Source organism: Oryzias latipes, chromosome 13 (genome assembly GCF_053564925.1).
Source record: "Oryzias latipes strain Hd-rR chromosome 13, Olatipes_Hd-rR_3.1".
In the NCBI taxonomy this organism is placed as follows: domain Eukaryota; kingdom Metazoa; phylum Chordata; class Actinopteri; order Beloniformes; family Adrianichthyidae; genus Oryzias; species Oryzias latipes.
In genome coordinates this window covers 885,188-911,040 of record NC_136249.1, presented here as the reverse complement: position 1 = coordinate 911,040, position 25,853 = coordinate 885,188, and the positions used below count along the sequence as shown (strand labels likewise).

At 39.6% G+C, this 25,853-nt stretch overlaps 2 protein-coding genes and 1 long non-coding RNA gene across 19 annotated transcripts in view; 2 read left to right on the top strand and 1 right to left on the bottom strand.

Annotated features, from left to right (window-relative positions):
* The window catches only part of lsamp (limbic system associated membrane protein), an 834,470-nt gene that overhangs the window by 502,368 nt on the left and 306,249 nt on the right, over positions 1–25,853 (bottom strand). The gene's annotated exons all lie outside the window — the stretch shown is intronic.
* LOC144996869 (uncharacterized) lies at positions 817–5,991 on the top strand. Of its 2 annotated transcripts, XR_013659652.1 has the most exons (6): positions 817–1,395; positions 2,395–2,476; positions 2,779–2,855; positions 3,201–3,312; positions 4,860–5,123; positions 5,555–5,991. It is a non-coding gene; the product is annotated as an uncharacterized LOC144996869 (long non-coding RNA). The 2 variants fall into 2 exon arrangements; XR_013659651.1 differs by lacking the exons at positions 4,860–5,123; positions 5,555–5,991 and having other exon boundaries at positions 823–1,395; positions 3,201–3,562.
* Positions 13,347–24,831, top strand: LOC111948417 (uncharacterized). 16 transcript variants are annotated; one of them, XM_078956622.1, is made up of 13 exons: positions 13,347–13,610; positions 14,537–14,642; positions 14,784–14,855; positions 16,965–17,052; positions 17,168–17,664; positions 17,747–17,829; positions 17,955–18,039; positions 18,111–18,227; positions 18,310–18,441; positions 18,539–20,576; positions 20,649–20,744; positions 21,837–22,526; positions 24,153–24,831. In XM_078956622.1, exons 1-5 carry the CDS (start codon positions 13,532–13,534, stop codon positions 17,285–17,287), a joined length of 465 nt encoding a protein of 154 aa, XP_078812748.1. In that variant the 5' UTR covers positions 13,347–13,531; the 3' UTR covers positions 17,288–17,664; positions 17,747–17,829; positions 17,955–18,039; positions 18,111–18,227; positions 18,310–18,441; positions 18,539–20,576; positions 20,649–20,744; positions 21,837–22,526; positions 24,153–24,831. The 16 variants fall into 16 exon arrangements, 11 of the variants coding, with proteins under 11 accessions (XP_078812748.1, XP_078812750.1, XP_078812749.1 ...); XM_078956624.1 differs by having other exon boundaries at positions 18,310–20,576; positions 21,837–21,974; positions 22,394–22,526; XM_078956623.1 differs by having other exon boundaries at positions 18,310–20,576; positions 21,837–21,974; positions 22,134–22,526.

Here is a 25,853-nt window from a genome sequence, read left to right as displayed (position 1 = left end):
GTTAAGTGACTCAGAGAATCAGCAAACCTTTTTTTACAATAAGATCTTGAAGGCTAACAACATAATATTCTATTTTCCAATGATTTCATAGATTCAGAAATGCAATAAAAATGACAACTGTTTCTACAAATACAGGATGAAAGCAGAGTATTTTTTGGCCAATGATGCTTCATGAAAGGAATAAATAATTAAGTTTGAGAAAGAATTACTGTGAAATTATGAGATAAACAATCTGCTATGATTGTGTCATATGAGGTTGTGGAACTTATTAGTTCTTGGTCTCAGATTTTGTCAAGTAAATTTCCCGTCAAAATGCGACTTATAGTCCAGTGCGACTTATCTGTGTTTTTTTCTACTTTATAATACATTTTTGGGCTGGTGCGACTTATACTCCGGTGCGACTTATAGTCCGGAAAATACGGTACTCCTTTCAGCTGTTAGAAATTAAAGAATAGTTTTCATGGGCATCCAATGAGCTCTTGGGTGTAACCTTCACACCCATGCATGTGGCAATTTACCAAGAAATAGAGCATGGCTTTGGGGCACCGTACGACAGCATCAACAGTACAACTATACAATTATCACACACACAAAAACTTTATGTTCCATTTTTATTAAATCTCTTAAGGTGGTCGCACAAGCTTCAAGCAAACAGGAATACACACCTGCACTACCTTAACATATGGCCATGAGCCCAGAAAACCCACAAACCTGCAGGACCCACACAGGTCAATTACTGCACAGATCAGCTCCTGTATGGGTGTATGTGACTAAGGCCTTAATATGGAGTTAATTCAGTCTCAATAATCACAAATGCACACGCTCCGATTCACAAATGTCATTTTATGCAAACGTGAAAAATAAATTCGGAAATACACACCCTGTGTTTCACAAACACACAGATTGTGTTTCACACATGCACACTAAATGTTTTACAAATGCACAATAAGTGTTTCTCACAAATGTGCACACTGTGTTTCACAAAAAACATTTTAGAAATTCACAATAAATGTATCAGAAATGCACAGTAAGTGCTTCACAAACATGATTTTTAGGTACACATGTGATGTGAACTCACAGATCATTCGAATTGCAGACTGTGCATTCAAAATCCCGTTCCCGTTTGTGAATCTCCCCGTGTGTGTGAGAGATTTTTCTACGGTGAATATTGAGACTCATCTGACGGAGCGGGTCGACTAATCTCACCATTGGCTAGTGAATCTGTCAATCAAACTCATCGGCAAAGCAGGCGGGTTCGCTTTTAACCAATCGAATGGCCCCTTACACTCCTCACTTTCAAAGTGACGAGGGAGGGAGCTGTTCAGCACAGCAGTTGGGAGGACGCGGGCGGCAAACATGGCGGAGAGGTCTTCTGAACGGGATCAGTCTCAGCCCGTAAGTAATGCATTTATTTGATCATTCCCTCGTTGTACGTCCTGTAATGTTATTGAATACTAAGTTGAAGCGTTCTCCTTTGCCAAGTGACATGTGTGAATGCTTTATGAACACTGCAGCCGAGTCGTTTGCAGAGTACCCCCACCGCAAATTAGCTTAGCTTTGTTTTGCTTAGCCTGTGCAAGTTGTGTCTGTGTGAGTGTGAGTGAAGTTCAAGCCGGTGTCGGTTCAAGCTAGCGTCTATAGCCAATGATCTGTAGGTTCTTAACATGATTCATAAGGAACTAAGGGGAAAAGCATGCCGGATTTACAGCAGCAAAGAAAGTTTAATAAAAAGTATTGATTTGGAGACGGCGATTTGTTTAAACACTGATGCTATGCTATGCTAACTAGCTAGTTGTTCCGTGTGCTGCCTTTATGTAAACGCGATCCGGGTTAAAGTTAGACACAGCATTTTCACAGCCCAGACTTTAAGACGGGGTGGACTGTGCAACAAAGGTATTTCATATGACATTCATGAAAACGGCATTTTTTAAATATAACAGACGTGAATCCACTGTTGAATGAAAGAAGCCTCATTAAGTTTCTAACGTTAGAACCCGTATTCATTGTGATGACCAGCCCTGTGAGATTGTGTCAGAGTGACAGCCACTAAAATCCCCGTAACTTTACTTCCAATGACGTAATGACAAGAATCCCAAACATTATGTTTTTAGGCTGTTTTGTAGTCGATAAGTAGTCACAGAAAGGGTGGATGGGAGAAATCAGCTGTCAACAGTGATTTGAGTAGAAGTTACTGTAAATATTACACACAGGCTTCCTGTGATCAGTGTCTTGTCTCTGATTTTTTTTAAAGGTGTTCTTTACTACAAGCTCAAGTAATCATAGCAAGAGTGTTTTAAAAAAATTCCCCTTTCTAATATTTGAAAATTATGTAATTTAAGATCAGACAGCTAAATTATCTAATCCATGTTTGTTGTGTTTTTATTTATTCTCTAGGAATTACTGAATGTGACAGCGTGACAATCTTTTGTTCCTCGTGCCATCAGGCAATACAACTCTCTGGCAGGGCATCTTACAAGTAATTTCTTTTAATTTTACCCACTGATTTTCCAATTATTTACCTTTTTTTTATCAATCTTTTTATTTTGTGATATTTCTATTTGTAATGCATGTGTGTTTATGTGTTTTTTTAAGATGGCCATTTTAAAAAAATTTCCTCAGGGATTATTAAATACCCTTCTATTCTATTCTATTTCATATTTTATCATCCTATTGTATTACTGTTTTACCTGTCAATTGGGAATTTAGCATTTTTGCCCCTGTAAATATCTGACAGTTGAAAGTATTTGTACTTGTATTCCATGTATCCTGTACCTGAAGATAGCAGACAACAACTGTGCAGACACCCACTTGGCCTTCTTTAGTGACGCTGTGAACGTTTATGGCTTTCCTCTGAGGTATTCATGTTATTCATAAAGAAATATTTTATTCACATATCAGGCAGTATAAGTACTTGGTTATTTGTACAAAAATAAAATAACTTTTTTTAGACTCCTCTCCATAAACAAAGGCAACTCTAAAACTTTCCCCTCATGAATAACATTTTACCCCCCCTTAACAGTCTCTCTCACCTCATTTTTTTCCTCAGTGATACATGTAACCCACTCCTGCAATTTTTTTAACCTAGAAATTCTACTTATTGGCATCATACATAAGAACATTACATTTTAAACTGATGTGTACCGTATTGGCGATGCATTTGTATGTATGTGTTTGAGACATGATTTTCATGTTATTGTCAGGGTGAGAGGAGATCACGGAGGAGAAAATGTGGGCATAGCCGAGTTAATGCTCACAGTACGTACAACTGACACAAACGGCTTCATTGTGGGAAAAGTGTACACACAATCAACGGTGAGTTGAACCTAGTTTTAGAAGCTTTAATATATACACAGGGCTCCAGACTGCGTCCATTTGGTCGCATTTTGCGACCAAAATTTGAGAGTGTGCGACTGAATTTTACACCCAGTCGCACATGTGCTACCAGTAAATTTGCCTCCTCCACCCTCCGTATTTTTTATACATTAAACATGAAAGGAGCACGTCAATGATCGATGAAATGAGAGATGAAATCATCAATGAAACGCGAGCGCACACGCACGCAGGCAGACACACACACTCGCGCGAATACTCATGAGACTGGACCACACGCGAGCACACACTCGCGTTTCATTGAGTGATGCCTGAGGCGGCCAATGCGTGTGAGAAGAATAGGGAAAGTCACTGCAAGTGGCTAAAATGTGTGGAGGGGCGGGGCCTAGAGATAATCGAGCGCGCGTAAACATCCGTGGGAAGGAAACGGAGACAAATATCATCACAACTTGATATGTGCGTCTGAGCTATGAGCAAGCGAACTATTGATTCGTTCTTCCGACCTGCAGCTAGTGTACCAGTGACAGAGTGTACAGCAGGGGTCTCAAACTCCCATGAAATCGAAGCTGCAGCGAGACTGAAAGAGACCAGGAATTAGGAGTTGTCCTTAACATTCAATTTCGTTTTAATATGCCTCTCCCCCTAAGTATGAGCTGTGATATTACATCTTTTATAATTATTTTAATGTTTTGTAATGGATGTAGCCTTTTTTTAATCAGTTGGTATTTTAAATTATTTTAATTGATCAGTGAACTACAAAAAACCCATCAGGACGCATGTCCCATAATGCATTGTTTTGTAGTCTGTAGGGCAGCTTTTAGTCAGTTCAATACTAAATTTCCAGCTGCGTTCGCTCTGATTGGTGTCTTGCTCTCACCCCTTTCTCGTGATATTTTTGTTTTGATTGATGAGTGATGTTGGAGAAAAAACAAAAATATACGTCACACACCAGGTGATCTGTGCAGTGTTGCGTCCATCTGGGTGATCTCAAACACGCTTATTGTGCATCTTGGCTGAACCTATTTGGTGTCACCAACATGAATTTCCATCCTCTAATATTTACATACATTTAAGTATTGTTTGAAACTGTGAAATTACGAAAGGTTACTACAGTAATCACTTGTTACTAAAAACTTTTTTTTATTCTAAAAGTATGGTATTTCTTTTTAACTATTTTTACTTAGTTGTACTGTCGTGACAGCGATGGTGCTGTCAGTTTACCTTCATGTTGCATCTTCAAAAGTGCAGAATAAAATATGACACTGAATTAGAAACAGCACATTGTAATTTCTGCATCTATTGTTAAAGTATTTATTTGTAATACAGTGGAAATTAGTAGATTTGGTTAGAATGTTGATTTACGGTATGCGCTCCTAAATTTTCTGGTTGTGCCCCTAAAATTTTCAGTTAGGGGCCACTATGCTCCTAGTGAAAAAAGTTAGTCTGGAGCCCTGATACATAAAAGTGAATGATGTATTAAAAATAAATCTGACAATATAATATTTCTTTTTGCTTTTTTCCAAATACAGGATTGAGCCCCTCTGGTGTGATGTCTTCATGAGTGTTACTGGTTTATATTACAACATCCTGCACTCTCCTGAGGACCAAGACTTGCTCAATATCAGTAACATCACGTATTCTGCAGCCATTACATTTTTCTACCACGCATTCAGGCCAGTTTGGATGTCTTTAGTGACGCGTGGGACAGCCATCCAATCAGGACGGAGCAAAGCATGACACCAAATCAGCTGTGGCAGTTGGGCTTGACCCAGAACCCTGTTTCTGATCCCCGGGTAAATGCTTTATTTAATCTCACTGTACTGGACAACTGATTTGTGTGCAGTTTGACTAAAGTGGAAAGTATCAAGAAGAGTATCATGAAATCATAATGACTACAGTGAATTTTCATCGAAAATGAATGAAAAGGATTATTGTTGTGTGGTGCAAACAATTTCCCTAAATTGTTTGTTTGTAGGAAGAATAGCACATCTGCAAGTTCAAAATGCATCACAATGCATGGCATTATGAGCCATCAGATGTACTAATGTCACTACTTTGTTAAGGTTCACTTATTTGCAAATTATAAACAGTTATGGAGATATGAGGTCTGCCTGCAAGCAACAATATAAGTTATTATTAGTCGGTCACTGTTCCTACATAATCTAAAAAACAAAAAAAAACAGTGCTGTTCATAAACAGTATCTTTTTTTTTTATTTTTGTCAGGGTATGCTGGTTCCAGAGATTGTATGGGAGGAGAGTGGATCCATGACTGAACCTCATCCGGGGATCAATGTCCTGGTATGGGACAGTCCTCTTTTGGGTCCACAAATGTTGGAACTGCAAGACGACATCAATCCATTGTGGAATTCAGACCGTTTGGGAGTGGACCTACATCTTTACTGTCCAGTGTGTTTCGAACTTAATTTAGGCGACATAATTACATACAGAAGAAGAGAGACTGAGCGGGGCAAGACAGAGTTCAAATCAATACTGCTGTATTGTTCAAGGGACTTCATTGTATGTAAGGAAGTTATGAAAATTAGTTCCAGTTTAAATAAAATTCAAATCAGTAGAGATCCCACATTTGCTTAAATTTTGATGTTTTAATCTGTCCATGTTTTCACTGAATTTTACTCTGCAATAAAGGGTGAATGTTTGCACTTTGTTGTTCTATGACCATCTTTTGTTGTGTAGTATTTAACCAGCTATAAAACCCAGAGAGATGAGGATCTTTTTTGCAAGGGTGACCTGGCCAAGAGGTGTATATGTATATGGTTACAATATAAAATCAATGACATTTGAGTTATTAAAAAAATAAAATTAAGGTCAAGCAAAGTGACTTCGGGCTGAGCAGGGGATGTGTATTGGGTATCTGTGATTGACAGTGAGATGAACTTGAGGTAATGTAGTCCCACTGCGTGGTACGGAGCAAAGTGATGCCAGTTTCTCCACAAAACCTTCTGTGGAAGTTGAAGATTTTTCTCCTCCACCTTCATATGATCAAGACCGAAGGGAACCGTGTCTGAGTGTTGAAATGACGCTAGCATGAAAGCTAAGAGAATAACGTACAAACAATCCCGAGTGAAACATTCATTTTAAATCTCATGACCAGTACAGAGTTCGATGGATTCAATGTCAACTGCATTCAACCACTGTTGCCTTGCTTCCAGGTCCACTGAAAAGTTGCACAAGCCAGTAATTTTTGACAACCGAAGGCAATAAACCGACAAGCCATGCTAAGGCTAACACGCTAACGACCGACTGGTACAGAATCAAATATGGGCGGGGCTTTTGCCACCCGCAGAAAGCGTAGAGAAAGTGTAAGGGGCCATACGATTGGCTAAAAGCGAACCCGCCTGCTTTCCCGATGAGTTTGATTGACAGATTCACTAGCCAATGGTGACATTAGTTGACCCGCTCCGTCAGATGAGTCTCAATATTCACCGTAGAAAAATCTCTCACACACACGGGGAGATTCACAAACGAGAACAGGATTTTGAATGCACAGTCTGCAGTTCGAATGATCTGTGAGTTCACATCACATGTGTGCCTAAAAATCATGTTTGTGAAGCACTTACTGTGTATTTCTGATACATTTATTGTGAATTTCTAAAATGTTTTTTGTAAAACACAGTGTGCACATTTGTGAGAAACACTTATTGTGCATTTGTAAAACATTTAGTGTACATTTGTGAAACACAATCTGTGTGTTTGTGAAACACAGGGTGTGTATTTCCAAATTTATTTTTCACGTTTGCATAAAATGACATTTGTGAATCGGAGCGTGTGCATTTGTAAAACCGGTTGTGTGCATTTCTGATTATTGAGACTGAATTAACTCCATACCTTAAAGACTCAAGTTTTGAAGAGGACCAGGCTGCAGACAATTACATGACGCCCAGGCAACATAGACCATCGCCTGCTGGTAGCCCACATTAAACCAAAGCTACGAGCCAACCAGCTCCGGAATACTCAGCCCCGTCTGAACTATTTCCTACTCAGCAATCCTAACATTGCCAACGATTTCAGCTCCTCCATCCATCAAAAACTAAACTCTCTCGCTGCCAACAAGGTGACAGACTGGAGGACATTCAAGGTGGCGCACACTGCCCCCACCCCCACCCAATAAAGTCTTGGATATCAGAGAGGACTTTTAGGATTATTGGTCAGTGACGAGAGGACGGCTCCGTGGTAACTTGGAAGAGTACCGCCGACTGAACCATCAGCAAAACGTGTCCATAGCTGAGGACAGAGAGAAGTTCTGGCAAGCTGAAGCCCAGCACCTCGAATCTGCATCTCAAAACAACAACATAAGCAGCATCTTCAATCTGTTGTGTCAAGCCCGCGGTGGCCCACGCATAAAGACAGCCCTGGTGAAAGACACCGATGGCAAACTTATTACAAATTAAGAAAACTGCCTTAAGCACTGGAAAGACCACTTTAGCCGCCTCCTGCGACACAGCACAGTTTCAACCGACTCCATCAGCCTTGAGGCTGCACACAGTGCTGCCCTCAGCGCTGTTTGTAGAACAGATTTTATTACATCCCAAGAAGTCAGAGCCGCTCTAAAACATCTTAAGAACAGGAAAGCTCCCAGTATTTGTGCCATAACCGCTGAAATGTTAAAATCAGGTGGAGACGGCATGATCAAGTGGCTAACCCACATCTGTAACCCTTGTGCTATCCTAGGCACTTTAGTGGGTCTAGATGACCCAATTCCCAATGTTAGACAGTGCGTTGAACCTTTTTTCTTCAATGATTTGTGATCTTCACTGGTGTCCATGTACTACATGAAACCTTTCCACCTTCATCCTCCTTTGTCATGGTAGGGAGAACACGTCAATGTAAGGTTGGGGTCATCTAGCACAAGGGTTAATGAGGCGTGGGAGTCATAGAGACTTCCAATGGACTGGACTAAGGGGGCTATCCTGCCTCTCTGGAAAGGCAAGGGTGATAAGCTTATCTGCAACAACCACAGAGGCATAACACTCTCAACCGTGCTCTCCCAGCCATCAGAAGCAGCCGACGTTCCCAGCAGGCTGCCTTTATGCCCGGCTGCTCCACACCAGACCACATCTCTGCCGTCCGTCTTCTCATGGAGAAGACCTATGAATTCCGTAAAGATCGCCATGTCTACATTGTGTTTTATAGATCTAAAGGCTGCATTTGACACTGTCTGCCATACCTCACTGTAGCCTAAAGACCCTTGGAGCACCACCCAAGATTGTTTCTTTGTTTAGTCTGCTCTACAGCAACAAAGAAAGCTGTGTCCACGTAAATGGCAAAGACCCAGATTGGTTTCCCATCTCCAGTGGTGTTCGCCAGGACTGTGTGGCAGCTCCTGATCTTTTTAACTGCACCATAGATCAGCTGATGTCCCGGGTCTGTGTGCAAGTCCCTGAAGTGTCTCTTGGTAGTTACCATTTGACTGACCTGGAGTATGCTGACGACACCATCCTGTTCAGCACATCCCTCAGCCAGCTAAAAAACGGTCTAAGCATTTACAGCGAAGAAGCAAAAAAGTATGGTCTCAAGGTTAACTGGACAAAAATCAAAATCATGCAAGTTGGTGATGGCCCTGACCCACCCCCTCTACGGCTCGGCAACGATGTCATCGAGCCTGTGAAGAGCTTTGCATACCTGAGATCCATTGTGACGGCTAACGATGACCTAAAACCAGAGATCATCTGCACGCAGAGGGGCACTGGCAGCATCAGCTCTGCAGTCTCTCAAAAAACCACAGTTGCGTCATTAAAACATAACGCGCAAGACAAAGGTCCGGATCTAAAACCTAGCTGTACTTTCCATCCTGCTTTATGGTTCGAAGACATGGCCCTTAAATGAGAGCTTGGCCACAAGAATAGATGGCTTTGACAGCCGGGCTCTTAGGACCATTGAGAACATCAAGTGGCCCCAACGTGTCTCTAACAGAGTCTTAAGTACCCAAACCTGCCAGCCCCAAGCTTCCTGCCTTACTGCGCAATGCCGCATCAGATGGTTCGGCCACGTTCTCCGTCTTCCCTCTTGCCATCCGACGCAAGCCATATTGCAGTTTAACCCAGGGGTTGAGGGCTGGAAACGACCTCAAGGCAAACCCCGTACTCGGTGGACAGACGTCATTGCTGGAAATTTTAAACCAAGACCGGAAAATATAGAAGACCCTTGTTTTTTTGGTCGGCTCTACGCACCGGGAAGGGGCATTGCCCCCCCTGCAAGAGCCTTGATGATGATGGGCAACATTACCTGCCTACCTGTGACTGTTATGTTTGGTGGAAAGGTGACAATGGTGTTGGGCATTTGGAGAAAGCCCTTTATTTCCAGAGATAGACAATCTGAATGTTTAAATTTTAGCTTTTAACTTTTGCTTTTCTCTATTCCAGCATGATTGTGGCAAAGTGCACATAGGATGACCCAGAAAGACATGGTTGGAAGGGTTTCGCACGAAAAAAGAGACTGAGCCACATAGACCTCTGACCCCAATTCTAACAAACACACCTTAGATTAAATGGAACAAGTCAGGTCTTTTCTTTGTCTTACCACATGAACGTTTCTCAAACTTCACTAGAAACACCCCACAATCCAGAGCACAGCTCTTTTGAAACGTTCACTTTAACTACTGTAACTAAACACAGTATCTTTTCACAGATTTATATATTCTGACAGATGGCTGTCAGAAAATTTCTATTTAATAGAAGAACAAATCTCTTTTTTTCTAAAAGCAGCAATGGCTTTTTTAAATGTGTTACATTAGGTGACATTTATGTCTTTAATGTCTTTAGTTAACATTTTTCAATTCTGGCCTTGATAACGTTCAGAAACAGATTTCTTTTGGAAGATGCTTAATGTGATGTGTTTAGTTACCCTACAGCACAAAACTTATGAAAAGGAGGCCATCAACTTCCACTTAGGGCTGCATAACTAATATCAAAATGCATCAAGGGAAACCAAATAATGAATCTGCAAGAAACAAAGGGGAAATAGAAGACAAGAACAATCAAAAATAATGTACCTTCAAAAAGAAAAACAAAATTGGGAAAAAAAAGGATATTTACGAATAAGTCTTGTAAAATATACATGTAACCTTTTTAAATACAAAAACATTTTTTATTTATTCTAGGCTTCAAAAATGAAGCTACAGAAGGTAATCATTTTTGCATTTTTCTAATTATTATTTAATTGTATTGTTATTTATTTATTCACAAAACTTGTTTTCAATCTGACAGTAAGTCAAAGAGGCTGCCCAATCCCAACACATGGGTTAAAAAAAGGTTTGTTAATTGGAGTTTTTTTCTTTCTTTTAAATAGAAACATTTTGGTATTTCTGTACATTTATGAGTGACTTTCACTTTTTGCCTTTCTTGTGCATATGCAGCCGCAATATGGATGTCAGCTTTAATTACATGTGAAACAACTTTATTTACAACCATCCCTATTAGTGAACAAAGAGAAACCTTATATGTAGAGCAGGTGTACAGGTTTGGAGCTGTGCATTGGTGTGACTTAGGCTACGTTCACACTGCAGGGCTTAATGCTCAATTCGGATTTTTTGAAAAAATCAGATTTTTTTGCTAGACCGTTCACATTTCCAAGTAAATCCGAACTTTTGTGATCTCCAGTGTGACCGTGACACGACCCAAACGAGACCCGCATGCGCAGAAGCCAGAAGAATACTCAACGGTGTACGACGTCACTTGTTGTTTGAGGAGCAAACGTTAACAATGGATGTCAACAACAGTGTTGTCAAAAGCGGAGCTCTTTTTGTAATATTAAATTTATTTTCACGAAGGAGCAGCACAATTACAATCTTCTCATATTAAGAAGGCATTGGAGTCGGGATCGTCTGTATCCACTGTTGTGGAAAGGAAATGTGCATGTGTTGGGGCCGCGCCCCTTGTGTGTGTGTGCAAGCGCGTGCCGCGATAGAGAATAGGGGGGGGGGGGGGGGGGGGGGGCAGGGGGCAGTGTGTGCGCGCATTCATGTTGTGTGTTACGGAGGAAGGAGGGCGGTAATAAAAGAAGGTTTCCCCCAGAATAAATGCTATGGACTCTTTATTAACCCGTTCTGGAGAATCTAAGGATCAGAACAGGGAGGAGGAGGATCGCCTCGGGTCCCCCGCGCTTCTGAGCACGGTGGGAAAGGGGAGAAAGAAAAAAAAGTTATCGCGGGAAAGGTTCAACACCACGCTCTGCCATTTATCTGGAAATTTTTTCAAAAACCGCCCAGTTGCGATCAGAGCCCTGGAGTTTGGCCTGGAAAGAGCGATCAGCCCAAATATTAATCCAATCAGTGACCTCCCTTCCCTTCCACTGACTGATCTCAGCAGCATCGTCCACCATGGTTGATGTTTACGTTCTCGTTCCCGCCTACTTCAACGCAAAATGATGACGTTTGTTGCGTGTCGATGACGTACGGTTCGGAATCAAGTCGCCTGGCCGGTCAGATGGCGGTCGCAATTGAAAAGAACGGCTACAATTTGGAATCAGAACGGCAAACCCACGGGGCCTGGGTCGCAATTGAAAAGATTGGATCTGTGTCATTCAGACTGTCATGAAAAAATCGGAATTGGGCCGCTTAGGGGCAAAAAAATTGGAATTGGGTCGTTTCAGCCTGCAGTGTGAACGTAGCCTAAATGTCTAACAAATGTTCTCAGCTGTCACTTGGCAGACAGTAAATTGTGCATAGATGAATGCATAACGAGGTGCAATGGATAGAGATGCATCTGTCTGGGGTCTGTGCAACAATGTTTAAACCTGTGACTGCTGTCCACAACATATGGCAGAAGTGTTAACAACATTCACAGTCAAATGTGTGACTTTGCAAACGGGTAGGCTTTACATCATTAAAGACTACCCGAAAACTTGATGACCCAGTCTTTTCATTATGCCTAATGAAATATGAGGATAAGTCACCCCGGACTATGAGTTGCAGGAGCAAAAAAAGGCGTGAGTATAAGTCACACTTTTGGAAGAAGATAAAACCCACCAAGCTTAGTGTAACGCTGCTTTCACACCAAACAAGATTCACACATCAAATTTGTGTCCGCAGCAACAGCTGCTGGACGCTTTTCCAAAAAAAGTGTTCATAAACAACACACTTTTTTCACACGTGGGAGCAGCTACCACCTTGTTTTTAGCCTCAGCGCTACATGGAAGCATTGACTGTCTATCTTTTTGACAATGTTCAGACACGGATGACATTATGAGATCAGATTTATTCTTTTGAATCCTTTTGAAGAGCTCTACAAAATGATTGATAATCACGTCTCCATTTCTGAGTTCATGAGAACATTCAATCTTTTTTTTTTTCAGGAGCTCAATGAGGCCACTTTCAGCAGTACCTCCATGTCTCTGTGCTCCAGTTTGATGATTTGCTGTCCCGCATTTGTCCAAGGAAGGAAAAAAAAAAATAATAATAAAGTCTTTTAGCAATTGAGAAAAATATAAAGTTCAGGAGTACAACAATCAGATTCTCCTCCATGTTTGTTTTGAACAGCGCTTCTTCTGCGTTACTGTCAGTAGCAAATAGTGATGCACACACATACAGTGCCCTCTAGTGGTTCTTAGCAGGAAACAACAGTTGTTAGTGGGGAAATAACAAACATATGGGCCTATTTATGTTTTAAAAAAATCACATATAAGCTGCTCATGGGTATAAGTCACATATCCCTGGCTAAACTATGCAAAAACGCGACCTTTACTCCGAAAAATATGGTACATTTTTATTATTCAACAACCCCTTTTTTTTAAAAGTGCTGGGCATGACTAGAGAAGCTACACTGCAAAGGACAGTCAGAGAATGAAGATTCTAACCACCAACCACACAAGAAGAAGCTGTCAAGACATGCCTGAACACAATCAGAATTCATACATACACAAACCGAGATGAAAGTGGAGCAGTCAGATCTGAGCACAGTTGGATGTGTGGAATAGTAAGTCAAACAGTGCAGGAAGGGGGAGTATGTTAGAGAGGAGTGTGAATTCAGTGTCCGTGCTCACTTTCAGGTAATTCTTATCAACCCGGTCTCATCCTAAAATGTGTAGTAGCTACATTTGTCCACATGGAAATGCGTGAGAGTTTTACAAAAACGCCCCCTAAACTGTGAGGGGGATACGTTTCATTTTTCTATTCATTTTCTACGAGCCTTCTCAGGATCACGTGACTTTGGAGGTTTGGCCTGCCGTGAGCAAAAAACATGGCGGATGCACGTTCATTTTTCGGTGGAATATCCCATAAAACAAGATATTTTGAGGACTAATTTTTATTTTGACAACATTTCTAGTGAGAAATATACCATTTTCTTTTAAAATATGCTTTCATTTTGGACATACAGTTTGTAGTTTGCTTGTTTCGTTCAACTTTTTCTCCCAAAGGCTCTGTTACGTTGGAGAAACACGTTAACTTTTATTCATATCTGCAGACGTGCGCGTGGGTCACGTGGCTAATATGATTCTCTTTTTTTCCGCAGAAAATGCCATAAAATAAGAGTGATTGTGGACTAATTTATTTTTGAAAACATTTCTAGCAGTATATATCCCCTTTATTTTCGTAATATTGCAGACATGAAGTTGTTTGTTCCTCAAAGGATCTGAAAGCGTCTGATCTTTTCCATTCATATATGCGGGCTGACGTGGGTCACGTGACGTGCCTTTCTCTTTTTTTCCTGTGGAAAATCTCGTAAAAAGGTACGTTGCGATTTACTAATTTGTTTTATTTACATTTCTAGGGACCCGTGTATAGGTTCTCTCGTTCCGTGTTGCTGTTGCGGCGATCAGGCTATGATTGACATGTGACAACAAACCGGAAAAATGTTGAGTTCAGGGACGGACCAAAGAGTTCTTTAAATTGATTTTTCTGCATTTTAATTTATTTACACTACGAGTCTAATGGTGTGTGATAAAAAAAAAAAACTATAAATATTATGATAAATGAGATGAAACAATTATTTTGATGGATTTTATAAAATATTAGGATCTATTATATTCTTTTTTCTTTAACTGTCAATTTTTTTGACGTATCTCATATATTATAGTATTACAATGAAGTGCTCTAATTTATCTGTTAAAAAAGGTTTCATCACTGTTTCCTGTAGTAATTTTCAATATTGTTTTAAATAGGATATATTAAATAGGATATATTATCTAAAGTAAACAGGCTTTTAAGCCTTCAATTTGCCCCAATTGACATGAAGTGCGCATTTCGAAAAGCCAGTGAACGCAGCGTCATACGGGCACCCCCACCCCACTCCCCCGGAAACCCCCGGATGAACCCGCAGGAAGGCGCGCGGCTGAAGAACTCTTGGACAGCTGGAAGGTGGGCGATGCTTTGAACTTTTCTCTGTAGAAATGTAATGTTTAGATTTGGGAAACCAGAGATGGGTTTTTAGTAAAAACGTTTTGTCTGTTTAGGATAAACGTTGAATGACGAGGCGTTTTTCCATCTTAAATTTAAAAGGCCGCAGGATCACGGTGAAGGCCTCTTCTGTATAGAGGACGGGGGCGGAAACGTCACGTGGTCTCCGCAGAGGTAAGTTTCCTTTTGGGTCATTTAGCCAGAAACGGGGGTCTGCAGGCCTTTAAACAGCTAAGAGCATTTAAATGTCTCACTTTCCAGAACTCAGTAGGACACACAAGGTGTCTCTTCAGCCTTTAGAAAATCAAACACTCATTTGCATTTATGTTATTTTGGAAACTGGATAACTACTGGGGTTTACAAAGGCTTTTTTTTTTACACATTGTAGATTTTATGTTGTTAGTACATCTCAGCCAGTATTTCTTTAAGGGCCTATATCATGCAACATCAACGTTTTAAAATTTTAAAGTGTATTATAATGTTAATTCCTCACAAAAACTAATCCACAGCGGTATTTTGATCCATTCACGCATCTCTCAGCATTCCTCTGAAACCCTCTGAGCACCAGCCCCTCCCAATTCACAATAAGAGGGTCCTCACATTGTGACGTCATCATAAGTGAGGAGCAGCCTCTTCTAGGAAGAGCCTGTGCAGCTAAAACCGCCTCCAGGCTAACAGACACGCCCACTTTCTCAATGGAGCTAGTGGTGATCAGCAAAATGCTTTCATTGCACAATATTCACATCCATCTTTGCAAAAGTTTGGATGGAAGAAACGCAGAAACGCTGCAGACGCCGACTCTAGGTTGATGTCATGAAATAGGCGACACCCACAAGAAGAGAAAGGCGGAGCCTCAGAGATCGAGGAAATAGTTTATTCTAAATGGCTAGCATGGTATAGGCCCTCTAAATTGTGCGTATTGACCTCAAATTGATTTTTTTAGGGTACGTTGTCAGGTTTAAAAAAATTCTTCATAAATGCTGGAATTTCTTAAAATATTGTGCATCACCGCTTGATAGATTATTGAAGCATTATGGGTACTGTAGTCAGGAGCCTGGCACAGTAATACTTTGCTTCAACTGTTGAGTAGATCACCAAGTTGAGTAAAGTGTAAAGTTTGACTTATCTGACTGTTTTGTTTTGCGTGATGCGCTGTGTCGTCTGAAAAATAGGATATTTGTTTGAATTAAAAACATTTTTATTTTTTGTCAGAGAACCGCAAAGGAGGGGTCAAGGAGCCACATGTGGCTGTGGAGCCTCAGGCTGCAGACCCCTGGTCTAAACAATTATGGCTGATTTGATTGACCACATGCATTTATCCTAGCATTGTCAACAAAGTTAAAGAGCCGCTCCAATGGAAGTCATGTTTTTAAGATCAAACATTTTTCTCTTTATTGAGAACATTAACAAAAATATAAACACATACACAATAATATAAGATTAAAACTGTTTCTGAGTATTTATTCAAATCTCAATGGATCAGGAGAAGATGAAACTGATTGTCTCAAAAAGCTTATAGTTGTGACGCTCTAACTGCCATGAATGGGCCAAAGTCTCTACTCCACTCCAATTCTGATGCATCCACTTGCAGACAAATACCGGTAGATCCATTAATGTCCTGAGTTCCCTTGTCTGAGCTGGTATCTGGCTCAAAAGTTTACACATGGATAGCTCCAATGTTGCTCATTGATTTTTTTTTTTGCTATGCTAATGTCGGCTAGGGCTTGTGAGGTGCTATAAGCTAGCGGGAGAGAGAATCAACAAATGGTTTATGGGAAATTAGCAGAGGCAAACATCTGCACCACAGCTCTGAGGTGAAATTCTTATGAGCTGCTGTGCTGCAGAAAAATGTCTTAAAAAAACAAAATGATCGTAATTAAAAAAAAACACTGGGAACGATTTTATAATAGCTAAAAATTCTGTTGGAGTGGGACTTAAAGTCCCACTCCAACAGAATGTCTGATTCCTGATTCTTGTATGTATGTATATACATAAAAGAACCTCATGTTTTTTTCCCTTTCCTCTCTCAGACTGGTCAGTTATTTGGAGACAACATGTACAAATAGTTCCTGGACTGATCTTCTGCTAACTTTGAGATGGAGAAGCTGTCAGGTTCATCTGTTTCAGGGTCCTGCATGCTCTCCCTCCATGTTGGCTGTAGCAGTGGATGGAACTTGCTAAATGTACTGTTTTGAGAGCCAACTGGGGTGTGTAAAATTCTTTTCCACCTACATTTTTGATGGTATAAATGTTTTTCTTATGTAAACTTTTCTGTTCTTTTAGGCTCAGTGGTTATTTGGAAGATGCGTTTTTGACCAAAAACACTGTGGTGACCTCCTTTGTGAACTGCATTCATGGGGAAATAGAATATGTAAGGTTATTTTCATGGCCTCTTCCTTAAGAAAATGAACATGCCTGCATATATGTTTTATTGTATTTTGTGTCATATCATCATGTTAATTTACGACATTTATTTGTTTTGATAGAATCCTGGAGATGGGAGATGTGGAGCAGGTAAGTTTGTGGCAGCACCAGAGTCCTCCAACAAGTCTTCTGGCAAAGTAAATGAGGAAGGATCGCAGTCTGCCATCGTGGAGTTTTGCTGAAAGGCCTGAACACGTTCCATCCATGCATCCATCTTCTTCCATTCATCAGGAACCAGGTTGTGAGGGCAGCAGTCTAAGCAAAGATGCCCACACTTCGCTCTCCTCCAGCTCCTCTTGGGGGACCCCGGGGCCAGCTGAGAGACGTAGTCTCCCCAGCGTGTCCTGGGTCTCCCTTAGGGCCTCTGCCCTTATTCCTGTTGGAGTTTTTTTCTAACCCCTTATGTTTCAAAAGTTTGCAAACATACATTTTGGTTGAAATGATGAGGATCCGAGGATGAAATCAAGAAGGGACAACATCAGGGAAAGGGACTGAACCGACTGAACAGCTTCCTCTCTTCAGCAGACACATGTTCCGAGTACATATGTGTCAAAAACTGGTAAATACTCATTGAAGATGCATCCTTTTTGTGTAGTTTGTTTTCTCAGTTTAATACATTTTGATCCTTTCATTCTGCACAGACATCCTCGCCGTTCAGGCCGGTGGCTGGAACAAGCGGAAGTCAGAAAAGCTGGAGCAGACGTGACCAGAATGATACCTCCAGGTAAAGACTGTGGTAATGTTGTAGATAAATGTTGGCTTGTTTCTTTCATGTTACTCTCATGCTGTTGATGTGGAATATCTCTTGATTTCTTCAGTATTATTAATACATTAATCTCTTCCCACAAGGACCAATCAAAATGACCCAGAGAGAAACACTGAAGGGCTTTGTCTGAGCATCAGGAAAACAAGAATCAGCTGTCATCAACATATGGTAAAAATCTTTTGTAACCTTTGTGCTATCTTGTGACCCCACCCTGACGTGTTCTCCCTACCATGACAAAGGTGGATAAAGGTGGAAAGATTTCATGTAATCCATGGACACCAGTGAAGATCACAAATCATTGAAGAAAAAAGGTTCAGAGCACTGTCTAGTGGGTCCAGATGACCCAACTCCCAATGGTAAAGTGCCTAGGATAGAACAAGGGGTTACACTTTCTAAAGTTGTTGCATAACTGATCAAGCATGATGTGATGGATTGCAGGTTATGGTGCCATGGTAAAGAACTAAAGGCTCTATGATGTCATGCTGCTGACCAGACTGTGGTTGGTGAAGTCCAGCAGCACTGCAGGTCCTTGAAGTGTGGTTGAAGAGCTCTCCTCCCAGCTTTTGGAAGGTTCTGCCCCACACAGCCAGGAGGTTTCTCTTTGTGATCTGCATGGATGTCCAGGGCTTGTGGCATTTATGTGTTTTCTTCTTCATTTCATTTTTAGGCAGCACAGAGTCATTGATGGAGAGAGGACATGAGGGACTAATTGTCTGCTGAGGAGGAGACTTTCTGCAGTTCAAGCCCCAGCTCCACCCCTAAAAAAAGGCTTATATAAAGGAAAACCTCATTTCATTTTTGTACCAATAAATGACTTTTAATTGAAATGAGAGATTTTTTTCTGAACTGCACCAATGAAGGGTTTTTCAACCTAAATTTCAACAATAACATTGTTTTTTACCTCCGTTCAAGTTTCTACAACACTAGCTAAACATTTCAGTGCTCACACCTGTGCTGAAGACACTTCTCATTTTAACTCAAACGTTTGGCCTTTGATTTGTATGTCCAACACCTTAGAATGAAACACTGACCTATTAAACTCATATAATGTGCTATGCATCTCCAAATCCTTTGTCAGGGTACAGACTACATTTTAATTGTAGCAAGACTGAAGTAAAATGTAACAAAATGACAATGAGTTATCTTAAATTAGGGGTAAATGACATGAGAAATTAAGAATATTAGAAGTGTGGAGAGAAATGTGTGTTTATCAGTATGTTAGCTGCAGGAAGGGTGCTGTCCTTGACATGTTCCTTTACTCAGACAGGATGACAGGTAGGGAAGGGGGTAGCCGATGATCTGCTCCAGTATCTTCAGCACTGAAGCTTCTGTTGCTCTTCTTCAGTTTGATCTGAGAGCCAGACCATGATGCAGTTGGACTGGCTGAGCGGTAGGTTGCCAGCAGCTTCAGACGTGCTGATGTGCCTTGTTGATAACGTCCTGAATGTTAGGAAACCAAGTTAGATCAGCTGAGATGGGGATGCCCAGGAAAGGGAAGCTGTGAACCTTCCTCTGTGCCTACTAAAGTCCAAGATGACTTTCATGGTCTTTTATTTGCCGATCAGCCTTACACTATACAGTTTCCGCACTTGTCTACAAAGTTCACCTCAGTGACCTTTAATAAGTCTTTGTTATTGGCAAGTTAATTACTTATATCCAAGACATGGAGATGTGGGTCCAGTATGAGCAGGATTTGGGAAATGGCAGTTGCCAAGAACTCACATGAAGTTTCAAGGTTTTTCCCTTTATTTGGAGGAAAAAAAGTTTTTGTCCTTTGTTTGTTGTGCAGAATTGCAAACCTAGAAAGAAATCAAGTTGAAAGAATTTATATAAATGTATTTGCCCTTCTTTTGACCCTTCTACATCATGAATATTTGATGGCTGTTGCTTGGCGACTGTGAGATCTCTCCATAGGATTGACATGGGCTGGGCCTCTCAATGACCTTGATATGATTGTTCTTCAGCCATTCCTTGGTTGCCTTGGCTGTAGGTTCTAGGTCACTAACCTGTTGGAAGACCCATCCATGACTGATTTGAAGGGTCCTGACTTAAGGAGGGTAGGAAGTTCTCACTCAGGATTTTCCATTAATGGCTCCATCAACGTGGTGACGTAGCTCTGTGCAGAAAAATAGCCACAAAGCATAATGCTTCCACCTCCATGTTTGACAGTGGGGAAGCTGTTCTTGGGGTCAGAGGTAGCAATTCTCTTCCTCCAAACCCAATGGTTGAGTTGATGCCAAAGAGCTCAGTTCTGAGCCAAACATTCCATTATGCAGAATAAACTGATAGAGCAAACCCTATTTTTCAGTGTGTGATTTTTATTTTTTCATAAATCTTAGGACAATTTAGATGATAAAAGTAATAAATATATGAAAACAGTATAATACAGTAAATATGTAAATATTTGATGTGATGAACAATGCTTATCTGATTTAGACCCAACATGGAATATTTTATGACAGACACACATCAAGTTGTGTTATTTAATGCACGTAATTTAGACACAAATGATAGAAATGTTAGGTTTATATGTCAAAGAGGCCATGTGAAAATTTTAGTGCAAATACGCATGCGTGCGCGCCGTGCACATTAAGCCACCCCACCCCCACGTATCCGCGCGCCGGTCGGTGGGTGTTGGGCGTCAATAAAGGTAATCTGGTTGTCGCGCGTTCTGCATCTCTGCACGAGCTAAAGAAGTCTCAAAGGTAAGAAATGTAAACACAAGAGGCAGTAATGAAAATACTTTATGGTCATCTGAATGTATTTTCATCTGACAGATGAATGCCGCTGTTGTTATCACTGTGTGACGGCAGAGCGGTGCTGAAAAATACGGCCTCCAGTCCATCAAGAGACTGAACGTAACACGACTGCAGGTTACTATGATCATCATAGAAAAATGTATTAATTATTTGTTTCGACTGTATAGTTATTGTGGTGGAGCAGAGGGGGAGGTTTGTGAGAATCGGGGTTACATTAGCTAATGATTATGGCAGCGCTCGCGCCACCGCCGGTTTCCCGGCAAAAAAAGGAACAGTAATTTACTGATATATTAAAGTGTTATGATTGACCTATTTAGGGTTTTTCTCCAAATTTACACAAAAAACGTTGTAACAACGATCATCTGGACTTGGTTTTGTAAATATTTTAAAACAGTCTCTGTCTCAGAGACCTGGACTGACTGACTCCTCCCCCTCACGTTCCAAACAGGAAGTACCCGCTGGCTCCAAGGAGCCAAAATCCTGTTGACTTCTAAAGAGAAACAAACAGCTGTTAGTTAGTCATTCTATGGGTCAGATTAACCATTCTTGTTGTGATACCCTTTTCAACATGTTTTTGCTAATTCCAGTTATTTGTTTTACAAAACTGTTTCTTTATCACAAGTTATTCAAATTATAGACTGACCAACAGATGCCTCAGTAATAGCATGTGCCACCTTGAATGTTTGTTTGACAAATTCCACCAAGCTCACTTTCAGTGGAAGCAGTGTGGACTTTCAACAAGCTTACTCCTGATTGGCGACAGTAGTTGCCATAGAATTGATACTCAGATCAATCACTGTCAACTGGCTCCAACATGGTGACGTCTGTATCACAGAGAAACGACGACAGAATTGAATTTGTTATGATGGATCTGGAAGGAAATGGGTGACGTCACACTCGCTCAGACCTTTTCTCTGATCCAGTCAAACTGCTTTTTTACCAGTTTTATTCCAGAAATCATTTTGGATAAGAGGAAAGACATCTTCAGCTCAAAACCAAGTCTTCATGACATTTTTTTATAACTTTTCTTTTTAAAATTCAGAAATAATAACCTGCACATTCTTACAAAACTGTTAGACTTCAATTGCTACCTTAATTTAATTGTAAAACTAACAACCATTAATTGTCATTAATATGGCAATATTTTCCCCAAATCTTATCAGAATGGGGAACTGGACACAAAAATTCTGCTTTTCCTATTTTCAGCTGACTCTGCCACGAGGCTCGACAACTTCTTGCATCAACTGTGATCGCTGTGGCTGCCAAAACATCCAAATGTAAGACGGGCTACAAAGATTTCAGGCCAAAAGAGAACGCCTCACATGTGATGAAGTGTCTGTATTGGTATGTATTTACCATCTGTGACTCAGAGTCATTAACCAATTGTCGATCTGTTCACAGTGTTGTATGATAATTTAAATTTTGACGATGACGATACAAAAATTGCTGCCAAACCTGCCAAAAAGTCCCGCCTCTTACCACACACATGTTGTGCCCCCTAAGTTGCCCTAAGTTCCCTGATCAAGCAGAAACGTGCTTTGACTGGATGAAGGCCTTGTATCAGGTATACTGGTAATAATAATTTTACATTCACCTCAGTCTGTTGTTGTTCCTCATTATTCATGGAAGCTTGATGACACAACATCTTCAATCTGCATGAACTCTAGTTTGATTAGAAACTTTCATTTGTGAACCGTCAGCAGATCTGGTCATGTCTCACCAAAACAACCACACTAATCATTTCATCATTTTCATCCATTAAGGTTGGAAAAACCAGCAGCCCTCCAGTGCTTCAGCAGCCGTCCAACCATCAACCGTTTCAGACATCCATCCTCCCACCACTTCAGCCCCACAGCCGTCCACCAGTGTGCCAACTTCTGACATTTTACTATCCTGGTACAATCTTATTTTTCTGCACAGTTAGCAAAAATATGTTTTTTAAGATATTCCTGTGTTTTTTTTATCCTCAACAAATGTTTCTCCAAAGAAATGTGAAAATACAGAATTATTCATCTGGTGGTTATTTTTACACTTTTCCTCAAATCTTTAATAAGAAAGAAATAATTCAGTTCAAGTTTACTTTAGCTTTTCTTTTTAATGGGCATTACAGTTGATATAAAACATATAACATGCAATTAAAATGCTTTGTAGTTAAAAACATTTTACACACTATTAAAAGATTCTATAAAATATTATTTAAAAAGAATCCTTTCCAAGAAAATGTTGACTACCGTATATCTTCCCATAGTAGCCCTGGCGTTTATTCCATCACAGACAGAACAGTGATGGTTAATGGGTTTATTTTGCAGCAAAACTTCATCAAGAAATGTAGACAAACACCAGCAGATGAACATTTCAGCATTTATTCAAGTGATGAGAATATTGGATTGTGTTCTGATCAGCACTGGCTGTTGACGTTTCTTTTCTCCTTGAAGCATCAGCCTCCGTATCAAAAATCATGTTGGTTGTCATGAGGATCTCTTTCCTGGAGACACACCCACCTTTCCGTCTTTGTGCAATAATTCATGTTCAAACCAGTTCTTCTAAGTTGTCGCTTTTCTTTGCATTTCCACCAGTAAAAAGTAATACGACAAAATACTTGCAGAATTTGTAAAGATTTGGATTTTGTATTATTAATTTGCCTTTTTTAGTCTTTTATTATAAAATAACTATGCATTATTACTTTATTTTAACTAACACATTTATCTTAGTTTACAGTAGTCCTCTTAAACATCTCTTAAACAAGTTTACACTTTTCATCTTTCAGAATGCAGCCGTGTGATTGGAGGAAAAGATTAATATGCAATGAGGACATTTAAAGAAAATAGGAGCAGTTTTTATTTTACATTATTACTATTTTAAAGTAGAACTCTAATGTATATAAATGCTTTTTTATTAATTTGTTTGGCATATATACTGTGTTAGAGTTCTGATGATTGTTTTGAGTGGTAAACGTTTTTATTTTATTTATGAAACCCAGATGGAGTTAATGGAGTGCTAGTCATGTTTTATGTTGTATATATTATTAATGAATTTATTTATTTATTTTGAAGTGCCTATTTGCAAGTAAAGAAGGCGGGGTTATGATTAAAATATGTGCGGACAATCCATCAACGTGCCTCTTCAACATGAATTTCCATCAGTTTTTTTGCTTGGTCGCAAATAAATAAGTCCAAATAATAATCAGCCTAATTTGTTTTTTTGTTTATTTAAAATTATATAAATCTTTTCTAATTTTGTCAATAAAAGGACAAAAGGGGTAGATGATGGATGCATGTCCAAGTTTTATTATTCATGTTCTACAAGTTGTTAGATATTGATTATTTGATGCTTTTGTGCTATGCATTAAAAATCAATGTAGTAATGTAATTATTCATGAATATTTAAATAGTACTAATATTTCCTACAAAGGATAATTGACACTAATCAAATTAAAAACAGTCGTCCTGTAAGCACTGAGTGAACAAACTGTAGCCCATCGTCTATCACTGTTTGATTGAACCTTCTCTACTTTTCTTGCAGGGGGGGGGTCATGGCCTCTACGCTGGATTCCAAAAAAGAGACAAAAAAAACCCCGACCTCAACCCCCACTCTTAGTCAGACGTGTTTATTTTTTTTATTTACAATAATAAATAATATACTATGTACATTTATTTTGTTTTACTTTTTTATACTTAGTTTCCTTATTTCCTATAATATTTATTAGTAGTTGTTGTTTGTTGATGTTAGTTCTTTTTAGCCCCTTTTATGTTAAAATAGACGTAAATGATCCAGATGCTGATATTCTAATATATAGACAGATTTATGAATGAATTATTCTCAACAGAAGTTCAACGCTATTGTGGTAGCAGTCTGACTGTTTTACTGTAATCTGTCGTGCCTCACCCACTGTCCATCCCATAAAAAAGAACAATTCTACATCATTAACCTTTTTTTATTTTTATTCATATGGCACATTCATAAATACAAAGTTATAAATCATACCCCCCATTTTTCTAACTTTATCAATGAGTTCAAACAAAACATGAACACAATAAGAAACTCTGACAATGAGAAAGCATTTAAAACATTCAATCTGTGCGTCAGTTTCAATGTTTTTGTGAAAAATTTCATAATAATCCCCTGGTTTGTTTCTTTCTTGTTGCTTTTTGGAATTGTTGTTTTGAATTGTTACAGTCAATAAAGTTTGAATAAAAAACAACTGCAATCTGTCACGCGACAAGGTACCTTCGCTCTGAAAAACATTTGATGTTTTGTTTCTTTAAGTACCTGCAAAACAAAAAGTTTGCATTAGTAATGGAAACATTAATTTCTATAAAAAATAAAAATAAACACCTGTTTGTCGCTGGGCTTATTTTTAAAACTTAATTTTCCCGATAAACGTGGGACTGGGAGCAATCACAAAACCAGTTTAGAGCCAAACGTCTTTTTTTTTTTTATTTACAGTGTATTTCTTAACTCAACTAGTTGATGTTGAAAAAATACGCTTGCATGGACGTTACGACAGAGTACATCGGTCCCTAGAAATGTTATTAAACCTAAATATTAAACCTCAGACGATCTTATTTTACGAGATTTTTTTTCCACGGGAAAAAAAAAGAAACTCGCGTCACATGACCCCACATCAGCCCACAGATATGATGGGAAAGATCAGACATTGTACACAGCATTTAGACTTGTAGTGTGAATACTTTAACATGTAAAAGAATATTGAATAAAACAAATCGCTAAGTAAATTTAGAGAACTCTCCAGTCCGTTCCTGAACAACATTCTTCCGGTTTGTTTAAATGTCCTTCAAAGTCGCAACTACACAGCATGAAACCTATATACACGGGTCCGTAGAAATGTAAATAAAAATAATTAATAAATAGCAACGTACCTTTTTACGAGATCTTTTATATGAAAAAAGAGAAACTCAGGTCACGTCACGTGACCCACGTCAGCCCGCATATATTTATGGAAAAATATATGCGGCTGAAAGATCAAACGCCTTCAGATCCTTTGAGGAAAAGTTGAACGTAACAAACAAACTACGAACTGCATGTCTGCAATGAATGGATATTATGAAAATAAAGGGGATATATACTGCTAGAAATGTTTTCAAAAATAAATTAGTCCACAATCACTCCTATTTTATTGCATTTTCTGCGGAAAAAAAGAGAATCATATTAGTCACGTGACCCACGCGCACGTCTGCAGATATGAATGAAAGTTAACGTGTT